The 26,799-nt window shown below is 34.3% G+C and overlaps 1 protein-coding gene across 1 annotated transcript; it reads right to left on the bottom strand.

The window, feature by feature from the left end:
* Positions 1 to 476: 476 nt before the first annotated feature.
* LOC143063093 (uncharacterized) lies at positions 477 to 26,799 on the bottom strand. The gene is made up of 8 exons (XM_076235052.1): positions 26,682 to 26,799; positions 17,677 to 17,818; positions 13,306 to 13,473; positions 10,564 to 11,029; positions 10,190 to 10,308; positions 9,481 to 9,567; positions 8,604 to 8,828; positions 477 to 3,300 (listed from the first exon to the last, which is right to left on the bottom strand). The coding sequence occupies exons 2-8, from the start codon at positions 17,803 to 17,805 to the stop codon at positions 3,247 to 3,249; spliced, it is 1,248 nt and encodes a 415-aa protein (XP_076091167.1). The 5' UTR covers positions 17,806 to 17,818; positions 26,682 to 26,799; the 3' UTR covers positions 477 to 3,246.

Below are 26,799 nucleotides of genomic sequence, written 5' to 3'. Positions count from 1 at the left end.
CTTCCATACACCGAATATACTAGACCTATTGCTTATAGTATCTGAGATATGGACTTGACCACCAAAACTTAACCTTGTTCACTGATCCATGAAATGAGGTTGAGGTCAAGTGAAAACTGTCTGACAGGCATGAGGACCTTGCAAGGTACGCACATACTAAATATAGTTATCCTATTACTTACAGTAAGAGAGATTTTAACATTACAAAAAATCTGAACTTTTTTTTCAAGTGGTCACTGAACCATGAAAATGAGGTCAAGGACAATGGACATGTGACTGACTGAAACTTCATAACATGAGGCATCTATATACAAAATATGAAGCATCCACGTCTTCCACCTTCTAAAATATACAGCTTTTAAGAAGTGAGCTAACACCGCCGCCGGATCACTATCCCTATGTCGAGCTTTCTGCAACAAAAGTTGCAGGCTCGACAATACTAGTAAATCATTAATTCTTAACTTTCTAGGCAATTATGTATCTGCTTTATGATTGGGCTTGTTGCTATAGCAGGAGAGTGATATTTATATCAAAAGGAGACAAAATAGTACACAATTTCCCTCTTTGTATAAAAAAAAGAATAATGACAATAAATCATCAAAAACCAAATCTGTATTATTTTAAGACTTATTTGTCACCTGTCTAATATTATGTTAATTTCTTATGAGGATACATTGGTTGGAATGTGAGAAAATGCTGAATTTGGGTTTTACTATGAGGGTTAACAAAGTAGGATATTATCGACATGATGACCTGGTTCACTTAAAACAGACCACAGGTACTTGTTACTTCTCATAAAATATTACTGTGATGAGTCAACATCTATGCTCTTATGCAATTGGCTTAAATGAGATGTTGAATCCTTTGTTTTTCCTGATCCATGACAGATTCTATCACCCCCAACACTAAAGGCATTTACCTTATCAGAGCCAACCAAAACATTTGTGAGGAATAAGAAAAAATACATATATCATATATGTCCACTTTCAAAAGCCTTTTCTGTTGTGTTTTGTCTATAGTGCTAATTCCCAACAAATAGGTAATACCTTAGCAAAGCTCACATATGTGATGTTAGCCTATTTAAGAGAGTAGAAATGTGGTACCAATCATGACAAATGACAGCAAAATAAATGTTATAATAACTTATCAATTAAACACTTTACTCCATTTGATGCTAACATCACCCACAAAATCAGATTTGTTGAATGACTATAAATGATTAAGGCTCATTTGACGTTTATCATAAACTTAAACAAACGTTTGAAGCTTGACAAAACAGGTCATTCTTACCCTCAAGTAAGAAATAGAAGTTAAAATAACAGTAAATTAACAATATAATTATAACATATTGAAAGCCTCACACATATTGTAAAAGTGCAATGTATATGTACAAGATTGATATATAATTTGTTGAAATGAAAAGTTTAAACACATGAAATAACAGTATACCAGGATACTGTGGAATCATGATTATTTGTGGGATAGTTTTTTCTATATTTAAATGTACAAGAAAGTTTAAATTATCTTGAGGCTTGTATACAAACTGTGGGAAATGAATACCATTCTCCAAGAAAAATATTTTTTTGCACACTCCACAAAAATAAAACTGAATTAACAGTATATCTAGCATATCAGAATATTTCAAGGATATTTTTCATGGATATTTGATTTCATTATTTTGCTAATGTCTGCATTTTGAACCAACAGAAAATTTGTATCTAGGGACATCTAAATTTGTGATTAACTTGTGTCCATAAAATCCAGGAAAATGTGTATCCCACACTTAACAATGAAGGAGCAGTATTTAATAAACTATACTCCCTTATAAAGGGTGAATTAAGAAAAGTAGGAAACTTTCTGGAAGTAAAACCTATATGCATGATTAGATAAATAATGCAACAAAATTTATGAAACTGCATCTCATAAATCATAACAAAAAAAAAGAAGAAAACTGTGTTTACAAATTAACTGACATTTAATACAGTTAATCTTATCTGTAAAACATTTTTCAGTTTCTTCTAAGAAAAAGAATCATATAACTTTGAATGCAAAAACCAGCACAGTAGCTCAAAAATATTTAGCCAGCCTATGTCTAAACCAACCCTGGATAGGCATTTGTCTAATTACATGTGTAGATCTCTACCCTTTGGATATCATGATATATAAAAATGGTTAATGATTTCAAAGGTAAAATTCACATGATTTAAAAGGTCAAATTCACATGATTGCATGATAACATTTTGTATATCTTAACATAATTCTTCTTTCACTAAAAAGAAAATACTGGATGTGGTATATGGGACTGGATTTTTGATGGACGATTAGTATTAAAATGTTGGAACAAATTTGGCACAAATGAAAAACCCCTTACTAACCTACATCTAATCTTCTGTAATATGGTATATTCTTGTGTGACAGCCCTTACTGACCTACATCTTATCTTCTGTAATATGGCATATTCTTGTGCGACAGATAAATAGGAACAATATTAAGGTATATTTTATGGCTATGAAAGGGACTATTTGTGAATGGATTTCCCTAAAGGACGAATGCTTAATTAGTTTTAATGACTTAGTCTATCAAAAGAAATATTTTCCCAAACATTGTTTCTTGTAAGGTATTAAGATGTAGTTCATCAAAGATTTTTCATAATACCCTTACTGAAGTGGAGGTAAATTGTATATAATCATCTTATTTGTTTGTTCATAAATTTGAACTTTTGAACTTTTCATCTATCCACACTTTGTATCTAAACATCTTTTGAAACCAAAGACTGGAATTTGATGAAACAACTAGAGAATCGAGAGTACCTAATCATATTTTGCATCTTTAATTTATTTGGGTAATTGGGGTTTTTCATTGTAAAATATGGGCTTTTCAATTACAAGAGGATGGAGATATATCTCACAACCACTGACTGTGTATCAATAAAACTTCATTTAGATTTTTCTTATACAAAATCATTGTGTAACACTTTATTTTCTTGCTGAATGTTGTTTAGGTTCCATAAACACATGGTTCCTATGATAGCTATAAAAATTGGGAAAATAGGATATATTCAATTTCAAATCATCTTATGCTGGCAAAAATAAAATCTAAAAGTTAACCTTTGTCCACTTTTTGCAATATGAAAAATCTAAAGACAATATGAAATCACCTGAAACAACAGTGTTCTTTATAATTACTCTTTCTTTGTATTGTTCTTTATAATTATCTCCCTTTGACTGTGTTTATAAATCTTCATATTCATGGACTCTCAGATTTTATTTCATGACGACAGATAGGACAGGAAGCATTTCTCTGCAATCAAAATAATTATATTAAATAAACATTCTAAGGTGAGGTGGGTTAAACTTTTTTTTTATACTTATTGAGAACTTGGTGCCTCAAGGGATACTACATTCTGTTGATACCTATTTTGGCATCGCACAAGATCTTATTTTCTACAACTGTTACTGAAATCTGTTGGATGTGTAAGAATTGATATTTTTGTTGTAAATTTTTTTTTTTATCATTTGTTATTAGTTTTTAGTAACTGTAACTACTCTCATATCTGCACCTTTTAGTGTATTTGGTGTTGATATTATATGTTGATTTTGTACATTGAATTGATCTCTAAAGTTTAGCCTTTTCCAACTTATTTTTTATAATTTTAATGCTGTTACACCATTTTGGTAAGTCAATGGAGGGTAAGGGGCCGGCTAACATGTTGAATCAGGCTACATTCTGAATTTCAATATATATGTCTGTCCCAAGTCAGGATCATGTAATTCAGTGGTTGCTGTTTGATGCTGTTCATCATATTTATTTTTTGTTTTTTGTTTTGTAGATTAGGCTGGCTGTTTGTTTTCCTGTTTTAATTGTTGTAAATTTGTCATTTTGAAGTCATTTATAGCTTGCTATGCAGAATAGGTTTTGCTCACTGTTTTATTATTGAAACAAGAGTGCACACGCTGAAATGTCTCGCCTTCTATACTAATCATTGATATTATGTTGATAGTCCTAAGTATAAAGCTAAGCTTTATTACAACTGTCACATAAACTTAACATTAACCAAGATAACTAAACAAAGACCAATGAACCTTGAAAAAGAGGTCCAGGTCAGATGAACCATGCCAGGCAGACAGGTACAGCTAACAAAGCTTCTATACAACATATATAGTTGACACATTACTTATAGTTTAAGAAAAATAGACCAAAACACAAAAACTTAACACTGTGCAATAAACTGTGAAAATGAGGTCACGGTTAAATAAAACCTGCTCGACTGACATAAAGATCATAAAATATTTCCATACACCAAATATAGTTGACCTATGGCAATAGCATTAGATAAAAAGACCAAAACTCAAAAACTTAACTTTGACCACTGAACCATGAAAATAAGGTCAAGGTCACATGACATCTGCCCGCTAGACGTGTACACTTAACAATCATTCCATACAACAAATATAGTAGACCTATTGCATATGGTATGAGAAAAACAGACCAAAACACAAAAATCAACTATAACCACTGAACCATGAAAATGAGGTCAAGGTCAGATGACACCTGCCAGTTGGACATGTACACCTTACAGTCCTTCCATACACCGAATATACTAGCCCTATTGCTTATAGTATCTGAGATATGGACTTGACCACCAAAACTTAACCTTGTTCACTGATCCATGAAATGAGGTCGAGGTCAAGTGAAAACTGTCTGACAGACAGGAGGACCTTGCAAGGTACGCACATATCAAATATAGTTATCCTATTACTTATAATAAGAGAGAATTCAACATTACAAAAAATTTGAACTTTTTTTTCAAGTGGTCACTGAACCATGAAAATGAGGTCAAGGACATTGGACATGTGACTGACGGAAACTTTGTAACATGAAGCATCTATATACAAAGTATGAAGTATCCAGGTCTTCCACCTTCTAAAATATAAAGCTTTTAAGAAGTGAGCTAACGCCGCCCCCGTAGCCGCCACCGCCGCCGGATCACTATCCCTATGTCGAGCTTTCTGCAACAAAAGCTGCAGGCTCGACAAAAACTTAACACTGAGCAATGAACCGTGAAAATGAGGTCAAGGCCAAATAAAACCTGCACAACTAATATATAGATCATAAAATATTTCCATACACCAAATATAGTTAACATATTGCATATAGTATTAGAAAAAAGACCAAAACTCAAAAACTTAACAATAACCACTGAACCATGAAAATGAGGTCAAGGTCAGATGACACCTGCCAGCTAGACATGTACACCTTACAATCCTTCCATACACCAAATATAGAAGACCTATTGCATATAGTATAAGAAAAACAGACCAAAACACAAAAACTTAACAATAACCACTGAACCATGAAAATGAGGTCAAGGTCAGATGACACCTGCCAGCTAGACATGTACACCTTACAATCCTTCCATACACCAAATATAGAAGACCTATTGCATATAGTATAAGAAAAACAGACCAAAACACAAAAACTTAACAATAACCACTGAACCATGAAAATGAGGTCAAGGTCAGATGACACCTGCCAGCTAGACATGTACACCTTACAATCCTTCCAAAAACCAAATATAGAAGACCTATTGCATATAGTATAAGAAAAACAGACCAAAACACAAAAACTTAACAATAACCACTGAACCATGAAAATGAGGTCAAGGTCAGATGACACCTGCCAGCTAGACATGTACACCTTACAATCCTTCCATACACCAAATATAGAAGACCTATTGCATATAGTATAAGAAAAACGGACCAAAACACAACAAGAGTGCACACACTGAAATGTCTCGCCTTCTTTACTAATCATTGATATTATGTTGAAAGTCCTAAGTATAAAGCTTTATTACAACTGTCACATAAACTTAACATTAACCAAGATAGCTAAACAAAGACCAATGAACCATGAAAATGAGGTCAAGGTCAGATGAACCATGCCAGATAGACATGTACAGCTAACAAAGCTTCCATACAACAAATATAGTTGACCTATTACTTATAGTTTAAGAAAAATAGACCAAAACACAAAAACTTAACACTGTGCAATGAACCGTGCAATTGAGGTCATGGTCAAATAAACCTGCGGGACTGACATATAGATCATAATATATTTCCATACATCAAATATAGCTGACCTTTGGCATATAATATTAGATAAAAAGACCAAAACTTAAAAACTTAACTTTGACCACTGAACCATGAAAATGAGGTCAAGGTCACATGACATCTGCCCACTAGACATGCACACCTTACAATCATTCCATACAACAAATATAGTAGACCTATTGCATAAAGTATGAGAAAAACAGACCAAAACACAAAAACTTAACTATAACCACTGAACCATGAAAATGAGGTCAAGGTCAGATGACACCTGCCAGTTGGACATGTACACCTTCCAGTCCTTCCATACACCAAATATACTAGCCCTATTGCTTATAGTATCTGAGATATGGACTTGACCACCAAAACTTAACCTTGTTCACTGATCCATGAAATGAGGTCGAGGTCAAGTGAAAATTGTCTGACGGGCATGAGGACCTTGCAAGGTACGCACATACCAAATATAGTTATCCTATTACTTATAATAAGAGAGAATTCAACATTACAAAAATTCTGAACTTTTTTTTCAAGTGGTCACTGAACCATGAAAATGAGGTCAAGGACATTGGACATGTGACTGACGGAAACGTCGTAACATGAGGCATCTATATACAAAGTATGAAGCATCCAGGTCTTTCACCTTCTAAAATATAAACCTTTTAAGAAGTTAGCTAACGCCGCCGCCGTAGCCGCCGTAGCCGCCGCCGGATCACTATCCCTATGTCGAGCTTTCTGCAACAAAAGTTGCAGGCTCGACAAAAACCTAACAATAACCACTGAACCATGAAAATGAGGTCAAGGTCAGATGACACCTGCCGGTTGGACATGTACACCTTACAGTCCTTCCATACACCGAATATACAAGACCTATAGCTTATAGTATCTGAGATATGGACTTGACCACCAAAACTTAACCTTGTTCACTGATCCATGAAATGAGGTCGAGGTCAAGTGAAAACTGTCTGACAGGCATGAGGACCTTGCAACGTATGCACATACCAAATATAGTTATCCTATTACTTATAATAAGAGAGAATTTAACATTACAAAAAATTTTAACTTTTTTTTCAAGTGGTCACTGAACCATGAAAATGAGGTCAAGGACATTGGACATGTGACTGACGGAAACTTCGTAACATGAAGCATCTATATACAAAGTATGAAGCATCCAGGTCTTCCACCTTCTAAAATATAAAGCTTTTAAGAAGTGAGCTAACACCGCTGCCGCCGCCGCCAGATCACTATCCCTATATCGAGCTTTCTGCAACAAAACTTACAGGCTCGACAAAAACTTAACACTGAGCAATGAACCGTGAAAATGAGGTCAAGGCCAAATAAAACCTGCACAACTAAAATATAGATCATAAAATATTTCATACACCAAATATAGTTAACATATTGCATATAGTATTAGAAAGAAGACCAAAACTCAAAAACTTAACAATAACCACTGAACCATGAAAATGAGGTCAAGGTCAGATGACATCTGCCAGCTAGACATGTACACCTTACAATCCTTCCATACACCAAATATAGAAGACCTATTGCATATAGTATAAGAAAAACAGACCAAAACACAAAAACTTAACAATAACCACTGAACCATGAAAATGAGGTCAAGGTCAGATGACACCTGCCAGCTAGACATGTACACCTTACAATCCTTCCATACACCAAATATAGAAGACCTATTGCATATAGTATAAGAAAAACAGACCTAAACACAAAAACTTAACAATTACCACTGAACCATGAAAATGAGGTCAAGGTCAGATGACATCTGCCAGCTAGACATGTACACCTTACAATCCTTCCATACACCAAATATAGAAAACCTATTGCATATAGTATAAGAAAAACAGACCAAAACACAAAAACTTAACAATAACCACTGAACCATGAAAATGAGGTCAAGGTCAGATGACACCTGCTGGTTGGACATGTACACCTTACAGTCCTTCCATACACCGAATATACAAGACCTATAGCTTATAGTATCTGAGATATGGACTTGACCACCAAAACTTAACCTTGTTCACTGATCCATGAAATGAGGTCGAGGTCAAGTGAAAACTGTCGGACAGGCATGAGGACCTTGCAACTTACGCACATACCAAATATAGTTATCCTATTACTTATAATAAGAGAGAATATAACATTACAAAAAATTTTAACTTTTTTTTCAAGTAGTCACTGAACCATGAAAATGAGGTCAAGGACATTGAAGATGTGACTGACAGAAACTTCGTAACATGACGTATACACAAAGTATGAAGCATCCAGGACTTCCACCTTCTAAAATATAAAGTTTTTAAGAAGTTAGCTAACACCGCCGCCCCCGCCGGATCACTATCCCTATGTCGAGCTTTCTGCAACAAAAGTTGCAGGCTCGACAAAAAAATTACAAGAGAATAAATCCCAATAATTTATCTTGCTCTTTTGTTCATTGCTCAACAATGAAAATCATGAAATTATGCAAAAATTGACCTAACTAACCTTAAGCCATTCTTTGATGCACTTATCATGATATTCATGTTTACAGGGAAGATTTACTAAGGCATCTCCATTCTTATACTCTGATAAACAAACTTGGCACTGAGGCCCTTCCTGATTAAATTTCTTTATTCCTTTGAATTTCTTTGTTGACAAGGCTTCCAGATCCTTCTCACTTAGTCCTCGAGTTTTTACTTCTCCAATTCTCTCTGCTAATTCCCATAATGCCTGAAATATATGATGAAACTCATAAATTAAATAATAGATATAAAATATAACATAATAGAAATTTGTGAAAGGAAAATATAATGTTAAGAATTAGGCTTTGGGTACAAGTTGGTAAGTACAGAATGGAGACTAAAGTATGCTCCAGTTTTCTAAAATCTCACAAATAATAGAAATGTGTAAATTAGAGATGTAATATCAAGAATTAAGCACAAACAATAACAGATAAACTGTTGACACAGAGATATGTCTTCCTTTATTTAATTTTGATATTAAAATGCAATCCAATAAGTCAAGTAACACCTTCTTGGGTTACAAGTTGGTATAGTAATCAGGATACTGTGGTTGTCTAAAACCTCATATATCCAAATATAGCATCTGGGTTACGACAAGGAAATTCTTTATTACGGTCAACATTTTTCGCCACTGAGATTTGCGTCTTCAGAACAATATAAAGATAGGAAAAAAACACTGATCATACATAAATGAGGTTGTGTGAAGTGATAGAAAGGTTAAAAAGGAAACTAGAGAGAGATAAGTGGACTTATGGACTTATTAGTTAAACAGTAGACTATTTGTTATCTGGCTGTGGTGATCTAACCATTTAATAAAAGAAGTATAATACAAGAGAAATGTAACTTTGTGTAAAACAAACCTCATAATCCGTAGGATCTATGTCATCTGGTACAAGGAGGTGTGGTGTTCTACCCATTAAAAATAACAACAGAAGCATTGGGTCTCTCTGAAATAATTAAAACATAAACTAGAATTATGTTATAATATATATATATTAAAGCAAAGTATGTGCTATCAATGTAAATCAAAATGTTTTGTGAGTTTCTGCTTACAAATATATTAAAATAAATCTGTACAGGACATATTACACTTTCTATATGATGCTGTTTGGATGACATGCAAAAATATTAGCCTTTCATGCTACAATAAATATGATTGAAGTTTGTTAAGAGGTACCTCCTGTCTACAACAGATTATATTTTATAGTACACAATATTCACAAAAAAAATCAAGTTTTCTTCTTCATGAAACTGTTAGGCTCACAATAATTTGTGGGCTAAATTTAATCAAATAGCAGTTAAAAAAGAAAAATCCCAGTTGATTTTTTCCTTATACATGTATAAAACAAATAAACTTTTCTTGTAATTACCTTGGCTGCAAAAAATAGCTGATTTTCCTACAGACTCTGGATTCATTTATTTTTGTGGACTTATATTTGATTTTGTTGGTTTGCCAAAGTCTGCATTTCAACATATAGAAATTTATACTTCATTATACATTAAGTTTGTGGTTAAACTTCACACATAAATAATGAATCGGTATTACACGTATTACAATTTTAAACATACCATGATATGTAAGAATCTAGCATCACTTCCTGTTCCTCCTCTGTCTAATATTAATATCTCTGGTTCTACTTCACCATCAGGTAACTCAGGCTGATTGATTGCCAAAGAAAGAGGGGGAACTAAAGTCAGAAAAAGTTCAGCATGTCATAAAATATAAGTTCATCAATTCAGTAAAATATAAGTTCATCAATTCAGTAAAATATAAGTTTATCAAGTCATTAAAATTTAAAAAAATTAACACATATTATTTACTTGTATAACTTTATTTTAGAAAATGTATCAATTTGTGAAAAATATTAACCTGAGGGTTCCAAACTTGTTAGTGGAGTATAACTCTATATTAGAAAATGTATCAATTAATAAGAAATATTTACCTGAAGGTTCCATACTTCTGGGTGGAGCAGTCCGCCCAGTTGTTCTTGTCTGACTTGTTGCAGCATTAGAACGAGGCTCGCCAGTTTCTGAATTATTTGTTCCTGTGTTGGAAGCTCTTCTCGTTGTAGTTCCCCTCCTATTCCCTCTAATTACTGTACCCCTTGTTGTCCTCCCTCTTACTGAAGTTGTTGATTTTGATGATTGGTTGTCTGAACCCACAGAAAACATTGATCTTGCCGTATCTGAAGGTGTCACTGTGTTTTCTGTAGATACATGAACTAAAGTCTCTGAAGGCCGAAATCCCAGACGCCCCCGCCCACCTCTTAGTCCTCCCCTTGGTGCACCTCTGCCAACAACATTACTAGAGGATGAGACACCAGTTCTTGATGTACTGAGTCCCTGTTCATCTTCTACAGTAGAATCTGAGTTATCAGAATCATTATGGTCTTCTTCATCTGAAGATAACTACAAAAGAAGACAGCTTCAGATGCTTTTTACCTTGTTTTAACAAGAAAGTTATTTATGTAATATGTTATAATTTGACCTTTTAATAAAATCTCACTTTTGTTTAAATCATTTATAGTCTATTTGCCAATCACGGATTTGATTCTTCTTCAATTTCACACTATTAATTCAAGTTGTCCCCCTTTGCCAATTTTAAACTGGTCTAAACCAGACAAATTGGCTGCTGTTCCTTCAAAGCATAATAAGCTGAAAGTCATATGTAGCTATTAAGCATTTTGAAATGAATATCAAATATTGGTATTAAAAAGTGTTAGATTATCAAGATATTATTAAAAGTAATTAAAAATCAGAATAACATAAAAGATTACACATTGTGCACAGATAAGTTTGCTTTTTCATCTAGCTTTTCTTTGTCAATAAAAATCAATGAAAATCTATGTCCTTCCGAATTAGTAATTTGGTATATACATGATTTTCAGGCAAAGAGAGATAACTCATTCTGTTCAGTGTGTACATAGTTAGGATTGGCGATATAAAAAGTGTGGAATCTTTGATTGTAAAAGCCCATATTTAGTTTTATCTTACCTGAAGTAACCCAAGAGATTGTATAGCTTGGCTAGGATTGTGTTATCGTACCTGAAATAATCCAAGAGATTGCCTAGCTTGCCTGGGATTGTGTCATCTTACCTGAAGTAACCCAAGAGATTGTCTAGCTTGCCTGGGATTGTGTCATCTTACCTGAAGTAACCCAAGAGATTGTCTAGCTTTCCTGGGATTGTGTCATCTTACCTGAAGTAACCCAAGAGATTGTCTAGCTTGCCTGGGATTGTGTCATCTTACCTGAAGTAACCCAAGAGATTGTCTAGTTTGCCTGGGATTGTGTCATCTTACCTGAAGATAACCCAAGAGATTGTCTAGCTTGCCTGGGATTGTTTCTTCTTACCTGAAGTAACCCAAGAGGTTGTCTAGTTTGCCTGGGATTGTTTCATCTTACCTGAAGATAACCCAAAAAATTGTCTAACTTGCCTGGGATTGTGTCATCTTACCTGAAGTAACACAAGAGATTGTCTAGCTTGTCTGGGATTGTTTCATCTTACCTGAAGATTACCCAAGAGATTGTCTAGCTTGCCTAGGATTATGTCATCTTACCTCAAGATAACCAAAGAGATTGTCTTACTTGCCTGTTGGAGATTTATTTCCCTGAGGGTATCACAAGACCAGTAGTCAGCACTTTTTGTGCTGACATGAATTGTCATCGATATGGTTATATTTATAAATTTACTGTTTATAAATTTTGGAATTTTTGAAAAACTAAGGCTTTTCTACCTCAGGCATAGATTACCTTAGCTGTATTTGGTAAAACTTTTAGGAATTTTGGTCCTCAATGCTCTTCAACTTCGTACTTTATTTGGCCTTTTTAACTTTTTTGGATTCGAACGTCACTGATGAGTCTTTTGTAGACGAAACGCACGTCTGACATATATACTAAATTTAGTCCTGGTATCTATGATGAGTTTATTTACAACCACTGGGTCGATGCCACTGCTGGTGGAGATTTATTTCCCCGAGGGTATCAAAAGCCCAGTAGTCAGCACTTTTTGTGCTGACATGAATTGTCATTGATATGGTTATATTTATAAATTTACTGTTTACCCATTTTGGAATTTTTTGAAAAACTAAGGCTTTTCTACCTCAGGCATAGATTACCTTAGCTGTATTTGGCAAAACTTTTAGGAATTTTGGTCCTCAATGCTCTTCATCTTCGTACTTTATTTGGCCTTTTTAACTTTTTTGGATTCGAACGTCACTGATGAGTCTTTTGTAGACGAAACGCACGTCTGACGTATATACTAAATTTAGTCCTGGTATAATCTATGATGAGTTTATTTACAACCACTTGGTCGATGCCACTGCTGGTGGAGATTTATTTCCCCGAGGGTATCACAAGCCCAGCAGTCAGCACTTTTTGTGCTGACATGAATTGTCATTGATATGGTTATATTTATAAATTAACTGTTTACAAATTTTGGAATTTTTTGAAAAACTAAGGCTTTTCTGCCTCAAGCATAGATTACCTTAGCTGTATTTGGCAAAACTTTTAGGAATGTTGGTCCTCAATGCTCTTCAACTTCGTACTTTATTTGGCCTTTTTAATTTTTTTGGATTCGAGCGTCACTGATGAGTCTTTTGTAGACGAAACGTGCGTCTGGCGTATGTACTAAATTTAGTCCTGGTATCTATGATGAGTTTCTTTGCCTGGGATTGTTTCATCTTACCTGAAGCAACCCAAGAGATCGTCTAGCTTGCCTTGGATTGTGTTGTAAGCTGGCATTAACCAAACTAGAAAATAACTGTGTTATTGGAGTCATGGCCCTCATAGGAGGTCTTGTATTCCCTCCTCTGGCACTAAGAGGGTCTTCATCTGAACCAAACATCATGTTTCCCTAAAACAAAAGACCACAATAAATCTTTTTTATCCATGTAAGAAAAAGGACAATAACATGTTTGGTTCTTTAAGCAAAAGATTTATTCCATCAAACTGAATCAAAATACATTAATTTGTGTTTTTCTCAGTGCTGAAAGTCTTTTTTCTATTTTGATATGCAAAATGACTCATTAACTGCATGTACAACAACTTCTTACTCTAAGATATTACTCCATATATTTCACTTGACTGGGCGGAGTTTAACCAGTGAGCTCATAATAAACCAGTCCATCTATAAATAGGTGTTTTAGAATAAACTCATCAATGAAGTGTCCAGTCATTCTTTTGTAAATTCTTTTGTTGACACTGATAGGTGATTAGAAATCAGTATTAATTATAACCACAATCATCCTTATCACACACATCTTCAAATAGACTGTCCTTATGCAAATTAAAACGTTAGCTCCGCCCGATTAGTTGAAATAACATTGGTAATAGCAATCAGAATAGGTCATAAATTTGTGAAAAAAAAGAGACAATAAAAACAAGTCATACTCTAGGTACCCAAAGTGGCAGCCAGACCAAGCCATTATATTGGTACTCAAAGTGGCAGTCAGACCAAGTCATAATCTTGGTACTCTAAGTGGCAGCCAGACCAGGTCATAATCTTGGTATTGAGAGTGGCAGCCAGACCAAGTCATAATCTTGGTACTGAGAGTGGCTGCCAGACCAAGTCATAATCTTGGTACTGAGAGTGGCAGAAAAACCAAGTCATAATCTTGATACTGAGAGTCGCAGCCATACCAAGTCATAATCTTGGTATTCAAAGTGGCAACCAGACAAAGTCATAATCTTGGTACTGAAAGTGGCAGCCAGACCAAGTCATAATCTTGGTACTGAGAGTGGCAGCCAGACCAAGTCATAATCTTGGTACTGAGAGTGGCAGCCAGACCAAGTCATAATCTTCAGAGACTAAACTTGATGCCTGCCCAGTCACCCAAGGCAACCAGATTTTCAGCTGGGGGAATATATATAATCATCCTAATCGCCCAGCTGGTGACTGTTAAAATTTTTTGAGTGAAACCCATTTCTACCCTTTCCCCACGATATCAACAAAAACTGTTCCTTTAAAGGAAACCTGCTTCTCTTATCAAGCGTGCTAGTAAAATAGAGAATATTTCTGAAAACCAGTAAATTCATTTCAATAACTGAAACCAAGTTGGACATCTATGTTTTCAATACAAAGTCACGATATGGCATATACATGTACCATATATATATATAGCTCTTCTCTCAGCACATGTTCTTAACTCCTGTTAAATCCTTTACGATTATTTCATTATTGTTTAGTGATTTCTTCTCAACTGTTCAATAAGCATCGTGAAAAGGATGATTTTCACCTGTCCTGGGAGTCATTAACCTGTAATAGACAGCAACTTGTCTCTGAATCGCTATTTACAAAATATTTAATGAAAAAACTAAAGGCAAAATCTCGTAAATAGATATCTAGTTTAATATCCAATCTTCAATAAAAACTTATTAAATAATATATTTTGATCAATTCTATTAGAGGATGGCTTGGATTTTAAAGAGTATCTAATGATCAAAGAAACAGCTATATTGTCTAAAGGTCAACAGAGCCTACTTCGATTCGTCCAACTCAGGTTAGAAGAGTCTATCAAGTTTACTCTACTGACAATTGAACACCCCGAGTTTAACCTTTTGAACCTACCCGAGTTAACTCGACATCAACCCCAGGTCGGGGCAGGTTTAGTCGAGTTTCAAGATGGCTTCAAGAAGGTGCAACAAATAAAAGTGATACAAATAAATTGGTATTTGACAAAATACAGCCAAAGAATAAAGCTGACAAGGGAAATTTATTATTGCCTGTATTTCGGAATCAACAAATGGTGTTTATGTGTATATCAGCTGTCGGTGGTGGTTAGATATAAAATAGATGTTTTTTTCTTTCTTTGAATGATTTTTTTTTTTTCAACTTTTTTTTAACTCACTAACAAACTATTTTTCAAAAGCATACAGGATCAGGACTTTCCTTTGTGAAACACAATGTATTTTTTTTTTTTTATTTTAATGCTCAGCAGAAACAATTTTTTCACTTCCCTTATAATGGTCAACTCGATGGAAGAGTTTTGACTTCGATTCAGAACGGTTGTGCATATGCGCATTATCACTGACCTTTTAACTAGAGTCAACCTGAGTTGGACGAATCGAAGTAGGCCCAGAATATGAAATTGAACTTAATGAAGGGAGACAATTTTGGTAGGAAATAACCTAAAATAAATATTGTCAAATCTTAGGATATATTTCTGGTGGCAATAATTCAAATATTATAAAGTTACAACACAAAACATTTTCAAGACTCAAAACCTACAAGTAGGATTACACAATATGGCTTTATTAGTTTATAAATAAAATGTACACTTCAGTTTTATTTTATTAGAACAATGCATAAAAATTGGTTGGGCTCCAAAAATTTCAACTGGGCCCCTGAAAAAAATAGTTTAGGGGCCCAGCTGGCCCCTAGAGGAAAACAGTTAAGTTTAGTCCCTGATCTTGGTAATCAGAGTGGAAGCCAGACTAAGTCATAATCTTGGTAATCAGAGTGGAAGCCAGACCAAGTCATAATCTTCGTAATCATAGTGGAAGCCAGACCAAGTCATAATCTTGGTATTCATAGTGGAAGCCAGACCAAGTCAGAATCTTGATAATCATAGTGAAAGCCAGAGTGACAGTCAAGACAATTTATAATCCTGGTACTCAGAGTAGCAAACAGGACAATTCATAATCTTAAAACCTAGAATGGCATCCTTACTCAAGTTATAATCTTGAACCCCAGACTTGGCATCCTTACTCAAGTCATAATTTTGTAACCCAGAGCGGCATACAAACTGTTCGAATCTTCTTTTCTTGATAAAACAAGAATGCACACGCTGAAATGTCTCGCCTTCTTTACTAATCATTGATATTATGTTGATAGTCCTAATTATAAAGCTAAGCTTTATTACAACTATCACACAAACAGAACATTAACCAAGATAACTAAACAAAGACCAACGAACCTTGAAAATGAGGTCAAGGTCAGATGAACCATGCCAGGCAGACATGTACAGCTAACAATGCTTCTCTACAACATATATAGTTGACCTATTACTTGTAGTTTAAGAAAAATAGACCAAAACACAAAAACTTAACACTGTGCAATCATCCGTGAAAATGAGGTCACGGTCAAATAAAACCTGCACGACTGACATAAAGATCATAAAATATTTCCATACACCAAAAATAGTTGACCTATGGCATATAGAATTAGATAAAAAGACCAAAACTCAAAAACTTAACTTTGACCACTGAACCATGAAAATGAGGTCAAGGTCACATGACGTCTGCCCGCTAGACATGTACACCTTACAATCATTCCATACAACAAATATAGTAGACCTATTGCATATAGTATGAGAAAATCAGACCAAAACACAAAATTTAACTATAACTACTGAACCATGAAAATGAGGTCAAGGTCAAATGACACCTGCCAGTTGGACATGTACACCTTACAGTCCTTCCATACACCGAATATACTAGCCCTATTGCTTTTAATATCTGAGATATGGACTTGACCACCAAAACTTAACCTTGTTCACTGATCCATGAAATTAGGTCGAGGTCAAGTGAAAACTGTCTGACAGACATGAGGACCTTGCAAGGTACGCACATACTAAATATAGTTATCCTATTACTTACAGTAAGAGAGATTTTAACATTACAAAAAATCTGAACTTTTTTTTCAAGTGGTCACTGAACCATGAAAATGAGGTCAAGGACAATGGACATGTGACTGACGGAAACTTCGTAACATGAGGCATCTATATACAAAGTATACAAAGTATGAAGCATCCAGGTCTTCCACCTTCTAAAATATAAAGCTTTTAAGAAGTTAGCTAACGCCGCCGCCGCCGCCGCCGGATCACTATCCCTATGTCGAGCTTTCTGCAACAAAAGTTGCAGGCTCGACAAAAAATAATGATTAACTAATACAATAGTTAGGTTCTGCAAGGATGGAACGGGTGAAAGATTGGGATTTGGACAATACACTAATTGCTATCCTACTTCAGAAGACCTATACGAAAGTAAACAAAGCTTATTGTTCTTGAAATTTGGATCGAAACTCCAAATTTTAATTTATTCAATTTGTAATCAATACCTGTAATCTTCGAGCTAACTGTTCATCTTCATGGTTTGCTGCATTATACTCTTCCTCTTGTAACATGCGAGCTAGAGCCTCATCTTTTGATAAACTATAGGGTCGGTTGTTAGAGCTTCCACTTGCCATTGGTTAAAAAAAGCTTCAAGTAAAATAAAGATAAAAATTACTAAGACAGCAAACTAACCATAAACAACATAATGGAATAAAATCCCCATGTACATGTTATTACATAATACCATAAATGTACAAAAGAAAGTACATGTATGTACATACATGTATGTAACTTATTCATATAGAATTTAATGAATGAGGAATCAAACAAATTGTCCTCCACTGGCATCTTGTCCTTTCATTTTCTAGCTGAAGCACTGTATCGTAAATGGATATATAACATATAACTATTCTAAGACAAAAATTAGCCACCCCATGGGTTGACGATTTCCATGATTTCTATAAAGATTTATGCTCAGATCTATCATGTCTATCTTTAAGCCTCAGCATGTGCTATAAATAAAAAGTTTCCACAAACGCAACAAGTAATTGGAAGTAAAACCTTGTCTGACCCACTTAATCTCCCTGTGTTACGCTTTCATGTCAATCAAGCCAGAAGTTAATCCATCTCAAGTTGTTCTTGCCCAAGTTGATCAGGCCCCATATTTAAAGTCGTTCTGTCCCCAATATAAAAACGTTCATAAGGAATAAAATAAAGATATAAAGGTATTCAATGTCATTCATAAATGTTTATGAATTTTATAATATATAACTGTAAAAAAGTTGGCCTTTAACATTAGAGTATTAAGTATTTTTTGTCTAATACCTGAACTGTCATTTACCATCAATACTTTTCACAAATTATGTTTATCCTGATTAAAGTACTAAATCCTTTCTTTTCACAAAATAAGCTATTTTAATAAGGTATGCACAGAATGCAAAATCAACTGACATTTGATGAACATCAAAAACAAGAGGCTCTCAAGAGCCTGAATTGCTCACCTGTTATTATTTTGCTTAAATATTTCATTAATGATTATTTTTGATTTTCAATATATATTAATGAGTGGCTTAAAAATGTCATTTAAGGGCATACAATACCGTTTTTATTCCGTATTTAAATTTTAATGAAAATTTGCATGTAGGCTATTTTTTACCTGATTAAATCAAAATATGTAATAAAAATATACCTTCATGTGTTACTTTTTGAGTAAATTGAGGTTCAAATTTCAGATATTTCTTCAAAATACAGATTTGTGGACGTATTTTTCCTTTTGATAGAAATGCATAACTTTTTTGTTTTAAAAGATAAACACTATCTGTTTTTTTTGTTAATTTTTTTGTAATCTATGTGTTATATAAATAGTGCAGAAATTTGTACATTTTAAATTTACAAATAACTCAAATTTATCAAATGATCATGAATGTAGGAAAAAAATGTCACTTTTTGCTGTTTATTTATCAAATTTTAAAATATTGCACTATTTACGTCTTCATGAAAATTGGTACTCATAATCTTCTAACGTAATGTCATTTCAAAAATGAGGGGACCATGAACTTGTTTTCAAGTTAAATCAGTTTGAATGATAACAAGAGTTGTCAAAATGACAGTAAACCGGATTCTTTAACATTTATTTGTGTTCTGGCATTTATCAATATTACAAGGACCAAAACTCCTAATAGGTAAAATTTATGATTATCAATATCAAACTTGACTTCCATGTTGTCAACAATAACAACATATAAACTAGATAGACAAGAGTGCACACGCTGAAATGTCTCGCCTTCTATACTAATCATTGATATTATGTTGATAGTCCTAAGTATAAAGCTTTATTACAACTGTCTCATAAACTTAACATTAACCAAGATAACTAAACAAAGACCAATGAACCATGAAAATGAGGTCAAGGTCAGATGAACCATGCCAGGCAGACATGTACAGCTAACAATGCTTCTATACAACATATATAGTTGACCTATTACTTATAGTATAAGATAAATAGACCAAAACTCAAAAACTTAACTTTGACCACTGAACCATGAAAATGAGGTCAAGGTCACATGACATCTGCCCGCTAGACATGTACACCTTACAATCATTCCATACAACAAATATAGTAGACCTATTGCATATAGTATGAAAAAAACAGACCAAAACACAAAAATTTAACTATAACCACTGAACCATGAAAATGAGGTCAAGGTCACATGACATCTGCCCGCTAGACATGTACACCTTACAATCATTCCATACAACAAATACAGTAGACCTATTGCATATAGTATGAAAAAAACAGACCAAAACACAAAAAATTAACTATAACCACTGAACCATGAAAATGAGGTCAAGGTCAGATGACACCTGCCAGTTGGACATGTACACCTTACAGTCCTTCCATACACCGAATATACAAGCCCTATTGCTTATAGTATCTGAGATACGGACTTGACCACCAAAACTTAACCTTGTTCACTGATCGATGAAATGAGGTCGAGGTCAAGTGAAAACTGTCTGACAGACATGAGGACCTTGCAAGGTACGCACATATCAAATATAGTTATCCTATTACTTATAATAAGAGAGAATTCAACATTACAAAAAATCTGAACTTTTTTTTCAAGTGGTCACTGAACCATGAAAATGAGGTCAAGGACATTGGACATGTGACTGACGGAAACTTCGTAACATGAGGCATCTATATACAAAGTATGAAGCATCCAGGTCTTCCATCTTCTAAAATATAAAGCTTTTAAGAAGTTAGCTAACACCGCCGCCGCCGCCGCCGCCGCCGGATCACTATCCCTATGTCGAGCTTTCTGCAACAAAAGTTGCAGGCTCGACAAAAATGACCCTCTAGCAGGACAAACAACCGTAACTCCTGAACGGTAAAAGTCAAAATCGTCATTATTGAACTTGACCTCCATTTTGTTGTCAGTAACAACATATTAAAATTTTAAAAGGTTTGGTTGAATGGTTCATGAGTAAATGCATGGCAAACATTTTTTTAACTTTCAAGAACCGTAACTCCTGAACGGTAAAAATCAAAATCGTCATTATTGAACTTGACCTCCATTTTGTTGTCAGTAACAACATATCAAAATTTTAAAAGTTTGGTTGAACACTTCATGAGTAAATGCACGGACAACATTTGGTTGCCGCCCGCCCGGCCGCCAGCCGTACATCCCCAAATCAATAACCGACATTTTTGACACAAAAATCCGGTAAAATATCACCCGAAAACTGCATCTTTTCCCACTAAGTCTACGTTTGATGTCTCGAAATTAACATTTTATGTTAGCAACGTTATTACCTGCCCTGTAACTGTTTCGTATACCCTTAAGAATGTTTTGGAATTTTTGTCAGATTTTCAGAATCCTCTGGTTTTATACATTTGAATGCCTTAAAACAATTTGCCCATTGACCCCCATTTTTCTTTTTATAAATCTTTTACATGTCTGATTATAAGCCATCTGTAAAAGTCTTAAAAAACTTTGTTGTTCCATTTTAGGCATAGTGTTTATGAGTCTTGGCGTACAAGGATATAAAATACAAAATTTATACAAGATTCATTTGTGAAGCTTTTTAAAGTTAAAAAAACACAAAAGAACGTGTGTAAAATTGTCCTTACAGGGCAATAACTCCTTAAGGAGTCAATTGACAAATTTGGTCATAAAAATTGTATGTAGGTCTTACTTTGCTGAACAATTTTGCTGTTTACAGATTATCTTTGTCTTCAATAATATTTAAAAACTTCATAATTTCCTGAAAATCATCAATTTAGTGGCAGCAACCTAACAATGGGTTGTTCGGTTTGTCTTCCTACAGGTTTCAAATGTACTAATAATCCGGAAACAAAGAAATATATATGAGCTTCCTATACCCAAGTAACAAGTTAGCCAATCAAAATAAAGAGCACTTGGAACAATTTCACCTGAGTACATTTACATGTAAGCCCTATGTGCGCTTATGCAATCTCTTGGCATCTGTCGTTGTCCGTTGTCATAAACTTCTAAAATTCTTCTCCTCTGAAACTACGGGGCCAAATACCTTCAAACTTTATCTTAATGTTTCTTAGGGTATATACATGTAGTTTATAAGTTGTATCAGAGTTTTGATCCATCAACAAACATGGGCACCATGGCTAAAAATAGAACATATAGGGGTAAAATGCACTTTTTGGCTTATAAATACACAATGTATCTCAAAAACTAAAGCTTTTACAACAAATCTGACATGGGGTGAAGTTGTTTAAATGGTCAGGATCTATAAGCCTTGAAATTTTCAAACAAATTGAACAACCCATTGTTGGGGTGCTGCCACTAAATTGGTTATCCTAAGGAAATTTTGCATTTTTTTGTTATTATCCTGAATATTATCATGATCATATGATTATCATGGATAGATATAAACTGTAAACAGCAATAATGTTCAGCAAAGTGTTCTTGATCTACAAAAAAGTTGATAAGACTAAAATTTTCAATTGACCCCTTAAGGAGTTATTGCCCTTTAAAGACAATTTTACAAAATTTGTTCATCAAGTTTGATGGGTTTTTGGAATCATATAAAAAGATAAAATTTGGCTACAAAGTAACAACACTTGACCAGCACCTCATTAAGAAAGGAACATTTATGCTATGTTTGCTTTCATTCAATTCAGTGGTTCTCTGAAAGAAGTCATTTGTATGCATTTCTCATAGGGTCCTATGTTAAATTGAGTCCCCCGCTGGCGGCCATCTTGAATGATGGATCGGCTACAAAGTAACAACACTTTGTCAGCACCTTATAAGGAACATTCATGCCATGTTTGATTTCATTCCATTCAGTGGCTCTCTAAAAGAAGTCATTTGTATGCATTTCCCATTGGGTCCAATGTTAAACTAAGTCCCCCGCTGGCGGCCATCTTGGATGATGGATCGGCTACAAAGTAACAACACTTGGTCAGCACCTTATAAGGAACATTCATGCCATGATGGGTTTCATTCCAGTGTCTCTCTAAAAGAAGTCATTTGTATGCATTTCCCCATAGGGTCCTATGTTAAACTAAGTCCCCCGCTGGCAGCCATTTTGGATGATGGATGGGCTACAAAGTAACAACACTTGGCAGCACCTCATAAGGAACATTCATGCCATGTTTGGTTTTATTCCATTCAGTGGTTCTCTAGAAGTAGTTCAAAATGTAAAAAGTTAACGACGACGACGACGGACGACGGACACCAAGTGATGAGAAAAGCTCACTTGGCCCTTCGGGCCAGGTGAGCTAATAATCTTCTTGTCTGAAACTATTTTATGTATTATGCATAATACTTTTTAACTTTTAAAGAATGTTCCTTAAGGAATCTTGTTTATGAAATGTATTTGAATGATTGATCCATCAACAAACATGGCCGCCATGGTTAAAAATAAAACATAGGGGTCAAATGCAGTTTTTGGCTTATACATTGTATCTCAGAAACTTAATCATATATAAACATTTAGAGCAAATCTGACTAGGAGTTAAATTGTTCAAATGGTCATGATCTATCAGCCCTGAAATTTTCAGACAAACTGAACAACCCATTGTTTGGTTGCTGCCACTAAATTGGTTATTTTAAGGAAATTTTGCAGTTCTTGAATATTATTGAAGATAAAGATAAACTGTAATCAGCAAAATTGTGTTCAGCAAAGTAAGGTCTACAAAAAAAAATTCATGACCAAATTTGTTAATTGATCCCTTCAGGAGTTATTGCCCTGTAAGGACAATTTTACACATGTTGTTTTGTGGTTTTTTAACTTTAAAAATCTTCACAAATGAATCTTGTATGAATTTTGTATTTTATTTCCTTGTACACCAAGAAACATAAACACTATGCCTAAAATGGAACATTTTGGTAAAATGCTTTTATTTGCTTTTGAAGAAAATATGACAGATACAATGAACATTTAAAGAAGCTCCCTACTCAGTTTCAAAATAACTAGCTTTTCATAACACTAATATATATTGCAGTGGAGGATCCAGGGTGAGGGTTCCGGGGGTGAAACCCCCCTCTTTTTATGGACAATCAATGCATTTGAATGGGGACATATAGTTGGAACCCCCCACTTTGTTCTTGGTCGGGACCCCCCTCCCTTTTTTAAAATGGCTGGATCCGCCAATGTATTGATAGAGGATAAATAAAGGAACCAAAAGAGCAAAAAAAATATATAGGTCAATCTGCTTGTTTTCGAGATATTAGCCATTGAAATTTAGGTGGGAGAATGTTCTCTCTCGACTTTTCTTAGTTTTATCAGTGACAACTTTAAGCTCTCAAAAACTATTAAAAAACAACAAAGTTTTTTAAGACTTTTACAGATGGCTTATAATTAGACATGTAAAAGATTTATAAAAAGAAAAATGGGGGTCAATGGGCAATTTTTTAAGGCATTCATGTGGATCATAAAACCAGAGGATTCGGAAAATCTGACAAAAATTCCAAAACATCCATAAGGGCATACGATACAGTTACCATGGTTACAGGGGAGGTAATGTCGTTGCTAACGTCAAACGTAGACTTATTGGGAAAAGATGCAGTTTTCAGCTGATTTTTATCATTCAAACTGATTTACATTTTTTTTGTAACTTGAAAACAAGTTCATGGACACCTCATTTTTAAAATGACATTTGGTTTGATTACGTTAGAAGATTATGTGTACCAATTTTCATGAAAATGTGAATAGTGCAATTTTTTAAAATTTGATTAATATATATGTATGTACAGCAAAAAATGACCGTTTTTTTCTACATTCATGATCATTTGATAAATTTGAGATAGGCCAAATAAAAATATATGTGTGGTTCCAGTAACCCTACCGTCCCTATTTCTTCAGCTTAAAAATAGCCTACCCTAAAGATTTTATTGTCATTTTTCATTAAGCACTGTTAACGTCAGAATGTTGCTCCCATAGACTCAATGTAAAAAAAAAACATAAAATAAAAAAAAATCCCTACCTACCTACCCTAATTTTTTTTCAGATGTAACTGGAACCACACATACTTTTTTATTTGGCCTTATTTGTAAAAATAATGTACAAATTTATGCACTATTTATAAACATGTAACACATAAATTTACAAATAATTTAACAAAAAACAAATTGTGTTTATCTTTTTTAAAACAAAAAAGTTATGCATTTCTACAAGTGCTCGAACACTGGACAGTTTCTGTTAAATTATGATTATGGACCACTCGGCAGAAACAGACAAACCGGAGAGATACAATGTATCGGAAAATTGATCTCCAGGCCAAAGTTGGGAGCAACTTTAACCTACAGAGATTCTCAAAGTATCCATTCTAGTTAAAACTCAGGTCTGGGTACCAGAAATGTGTGCGAGAGGATGAAAATTACCCTTCTGATGTACAGTGGAGTCCCCGGTGTCTGCGCGTCCCGTGATATCGCGTATTATCTGATTTCGTCATATCAACACAGTAACACGAATAAAATCGATCTTGTTATTGTTTTAACCTTCCAAAGGGATAAAAAAGAATAAAATTGATAAGTTCAAGAGTTAATTAATAACTGCAATCCCGTGATTAACCCTATTTGACCAATTTCCATTAAAAAAAAATACATCATCAGATAAAATTTGTTTTATTTAATTCAAATTTATATCAGATTGAACTTATTTTTTCTCTGCATCCTTGGCAGTGTGCTTGGTTCAAACTCAGCTATATTTCGTAGTACAAAAACTTTCCGTTAATCAAAATAAGCTATTTTTAAAAGGCATGCGCAAAATCACTGGACATTGGGGGAACTCTCAGAACAGGGATTTCCGTAAATTTGGACACACATTACACGAAATCTAGGGAAGAAACCATACAAACAGAAGATTTTATGAAATAAAAATATGTTTTGAGTGTTTTCACACAATATCATCTAATTATTGGTTTTATCAGTTGAATGAAGTAGAGTCATGCGCGATACACCGGATACACTTTATAGCTATTTGTCCACCATTACTAGAAATCACACAGGTTCCCGTTAAATTTTGACGTCATAAAGCAAAACATCTGACGCCACATTTGAAAAGTGATTGTTGTGTGCATCAAAAGTTCAACAGGTCAGGAATAACCACCAATTGATGGATTATACCTCAATTGACGTATAATCCACCAATTGAGGTATATTGGTATAGACCAATTGACGTATAATTTTTTGTAATAAAATGCTAGTGTGAGATAGGAGCATGATTTTGCAACTTGCAACCTATTTTATGACCCCTATTAAGTCCTCCAAAGGTTTCAGTTTTGTCAAAGCCTGCTGCATCTCTTGAGAATGCATGGGTACAACAATTCTTTTGTTGAAACATTTGTACTATTGACCATGATTGACTTTTGATAATGAAAGTCAAGTATTAACAAAGAGCTCCATTCACCTGTGGAGTTGTACTCATGGTCATATGACTGCACACAGTATTGATGTCCATTGACAGGTGATTAGTGGTTAACTTTCCAATCAAGAATTGACAAGATAACAATAGAAGAAACTGCAAATACAATTATTGATTCAATACAATATGTTATGTGACTATAATAAACTAAGAATATTTGACAAGTTTAATTTCATACTATAATATGGTTTTAAGAAAACAATGCTCCATTTTGGTGGAATAATTTGCTTTGAAAAACATTATATGTCAATTGTTGGATTATACCTCAATTGACGAATTGGTGGATTATACGTCAATTGAGGTATAATCCACCAATTGGTGGTTATTCCTGACCTGTTCAAGCAGCCGGGTCAGCCGGGATTAGCGATAAGGTGTATTGCACCGTACTGATATTTTTAGCACCCCTAGTGAGAATCGAACTCGGGACCTTCATCACTGAAGCTATCGGTCTTAACCACTAAACCACGAACTCACATTTATACTACAGACTATATAGTATATAATTTTTTCAGGTGCGCAAAATATTAGTGAACCATAATCATGTAATGATTGGCGTCACACAATGGTGTTATGAATGAATGATTGTATTTTGTAAAATATATACTTTATACTATGTTTTGGTCTGAATGCAACATATCCAACAATTAATCAAATAAATATCATCGCACTTTCTTTCAAGGTCGTCAATGTAAACATTTTTTGGACATCCGCCATTCAATAAG

Source organism: Mytilus galloprovincialis, chromosome 2 (genome assembly GCF_965363235.1).
Source record: "Mytilus galloprovincialis chromosome 2, xbMytGall1.hap1.1, whole genome shotgun sequence".
Lineage (NCBI taxonomy): Eukaryota > Metazoa > Mollusca > Bivalvia > Mytilida > Mytilidae > Mytilus > Mytilus galloprovincialis.
Note: the sequence above shows the minus strand (reverse complement) of the source record. Positions and strands in the feature narration are given on the sequence as shown.

Excerpts from the sequence above, each read along its gene's own strand:
- LOC143063093 (XM_076235052.1), bottom strand. The coding sequence starts at position 17,805 with ATGGCAAGTGGAAGCTCTAACAACCGACCCTATAGTTTATCAAAAGAT. Across the intron at positions 13,474-17,676 it reads AGTTAGCTCGAAGATTACAG|GGAAACATGATGTTTGGTTC; the intron begins GTATTGATTACA and ends CTTTTGTTTTAG. Across the intron at positions 11,030-13,305 it reads GATCTCTTGGGTTGCTTCAG|TTATCTTCAGATGAAGAAGA; the intron begins GTAAGATGAAAC and ends CTTCTTTTGTAG.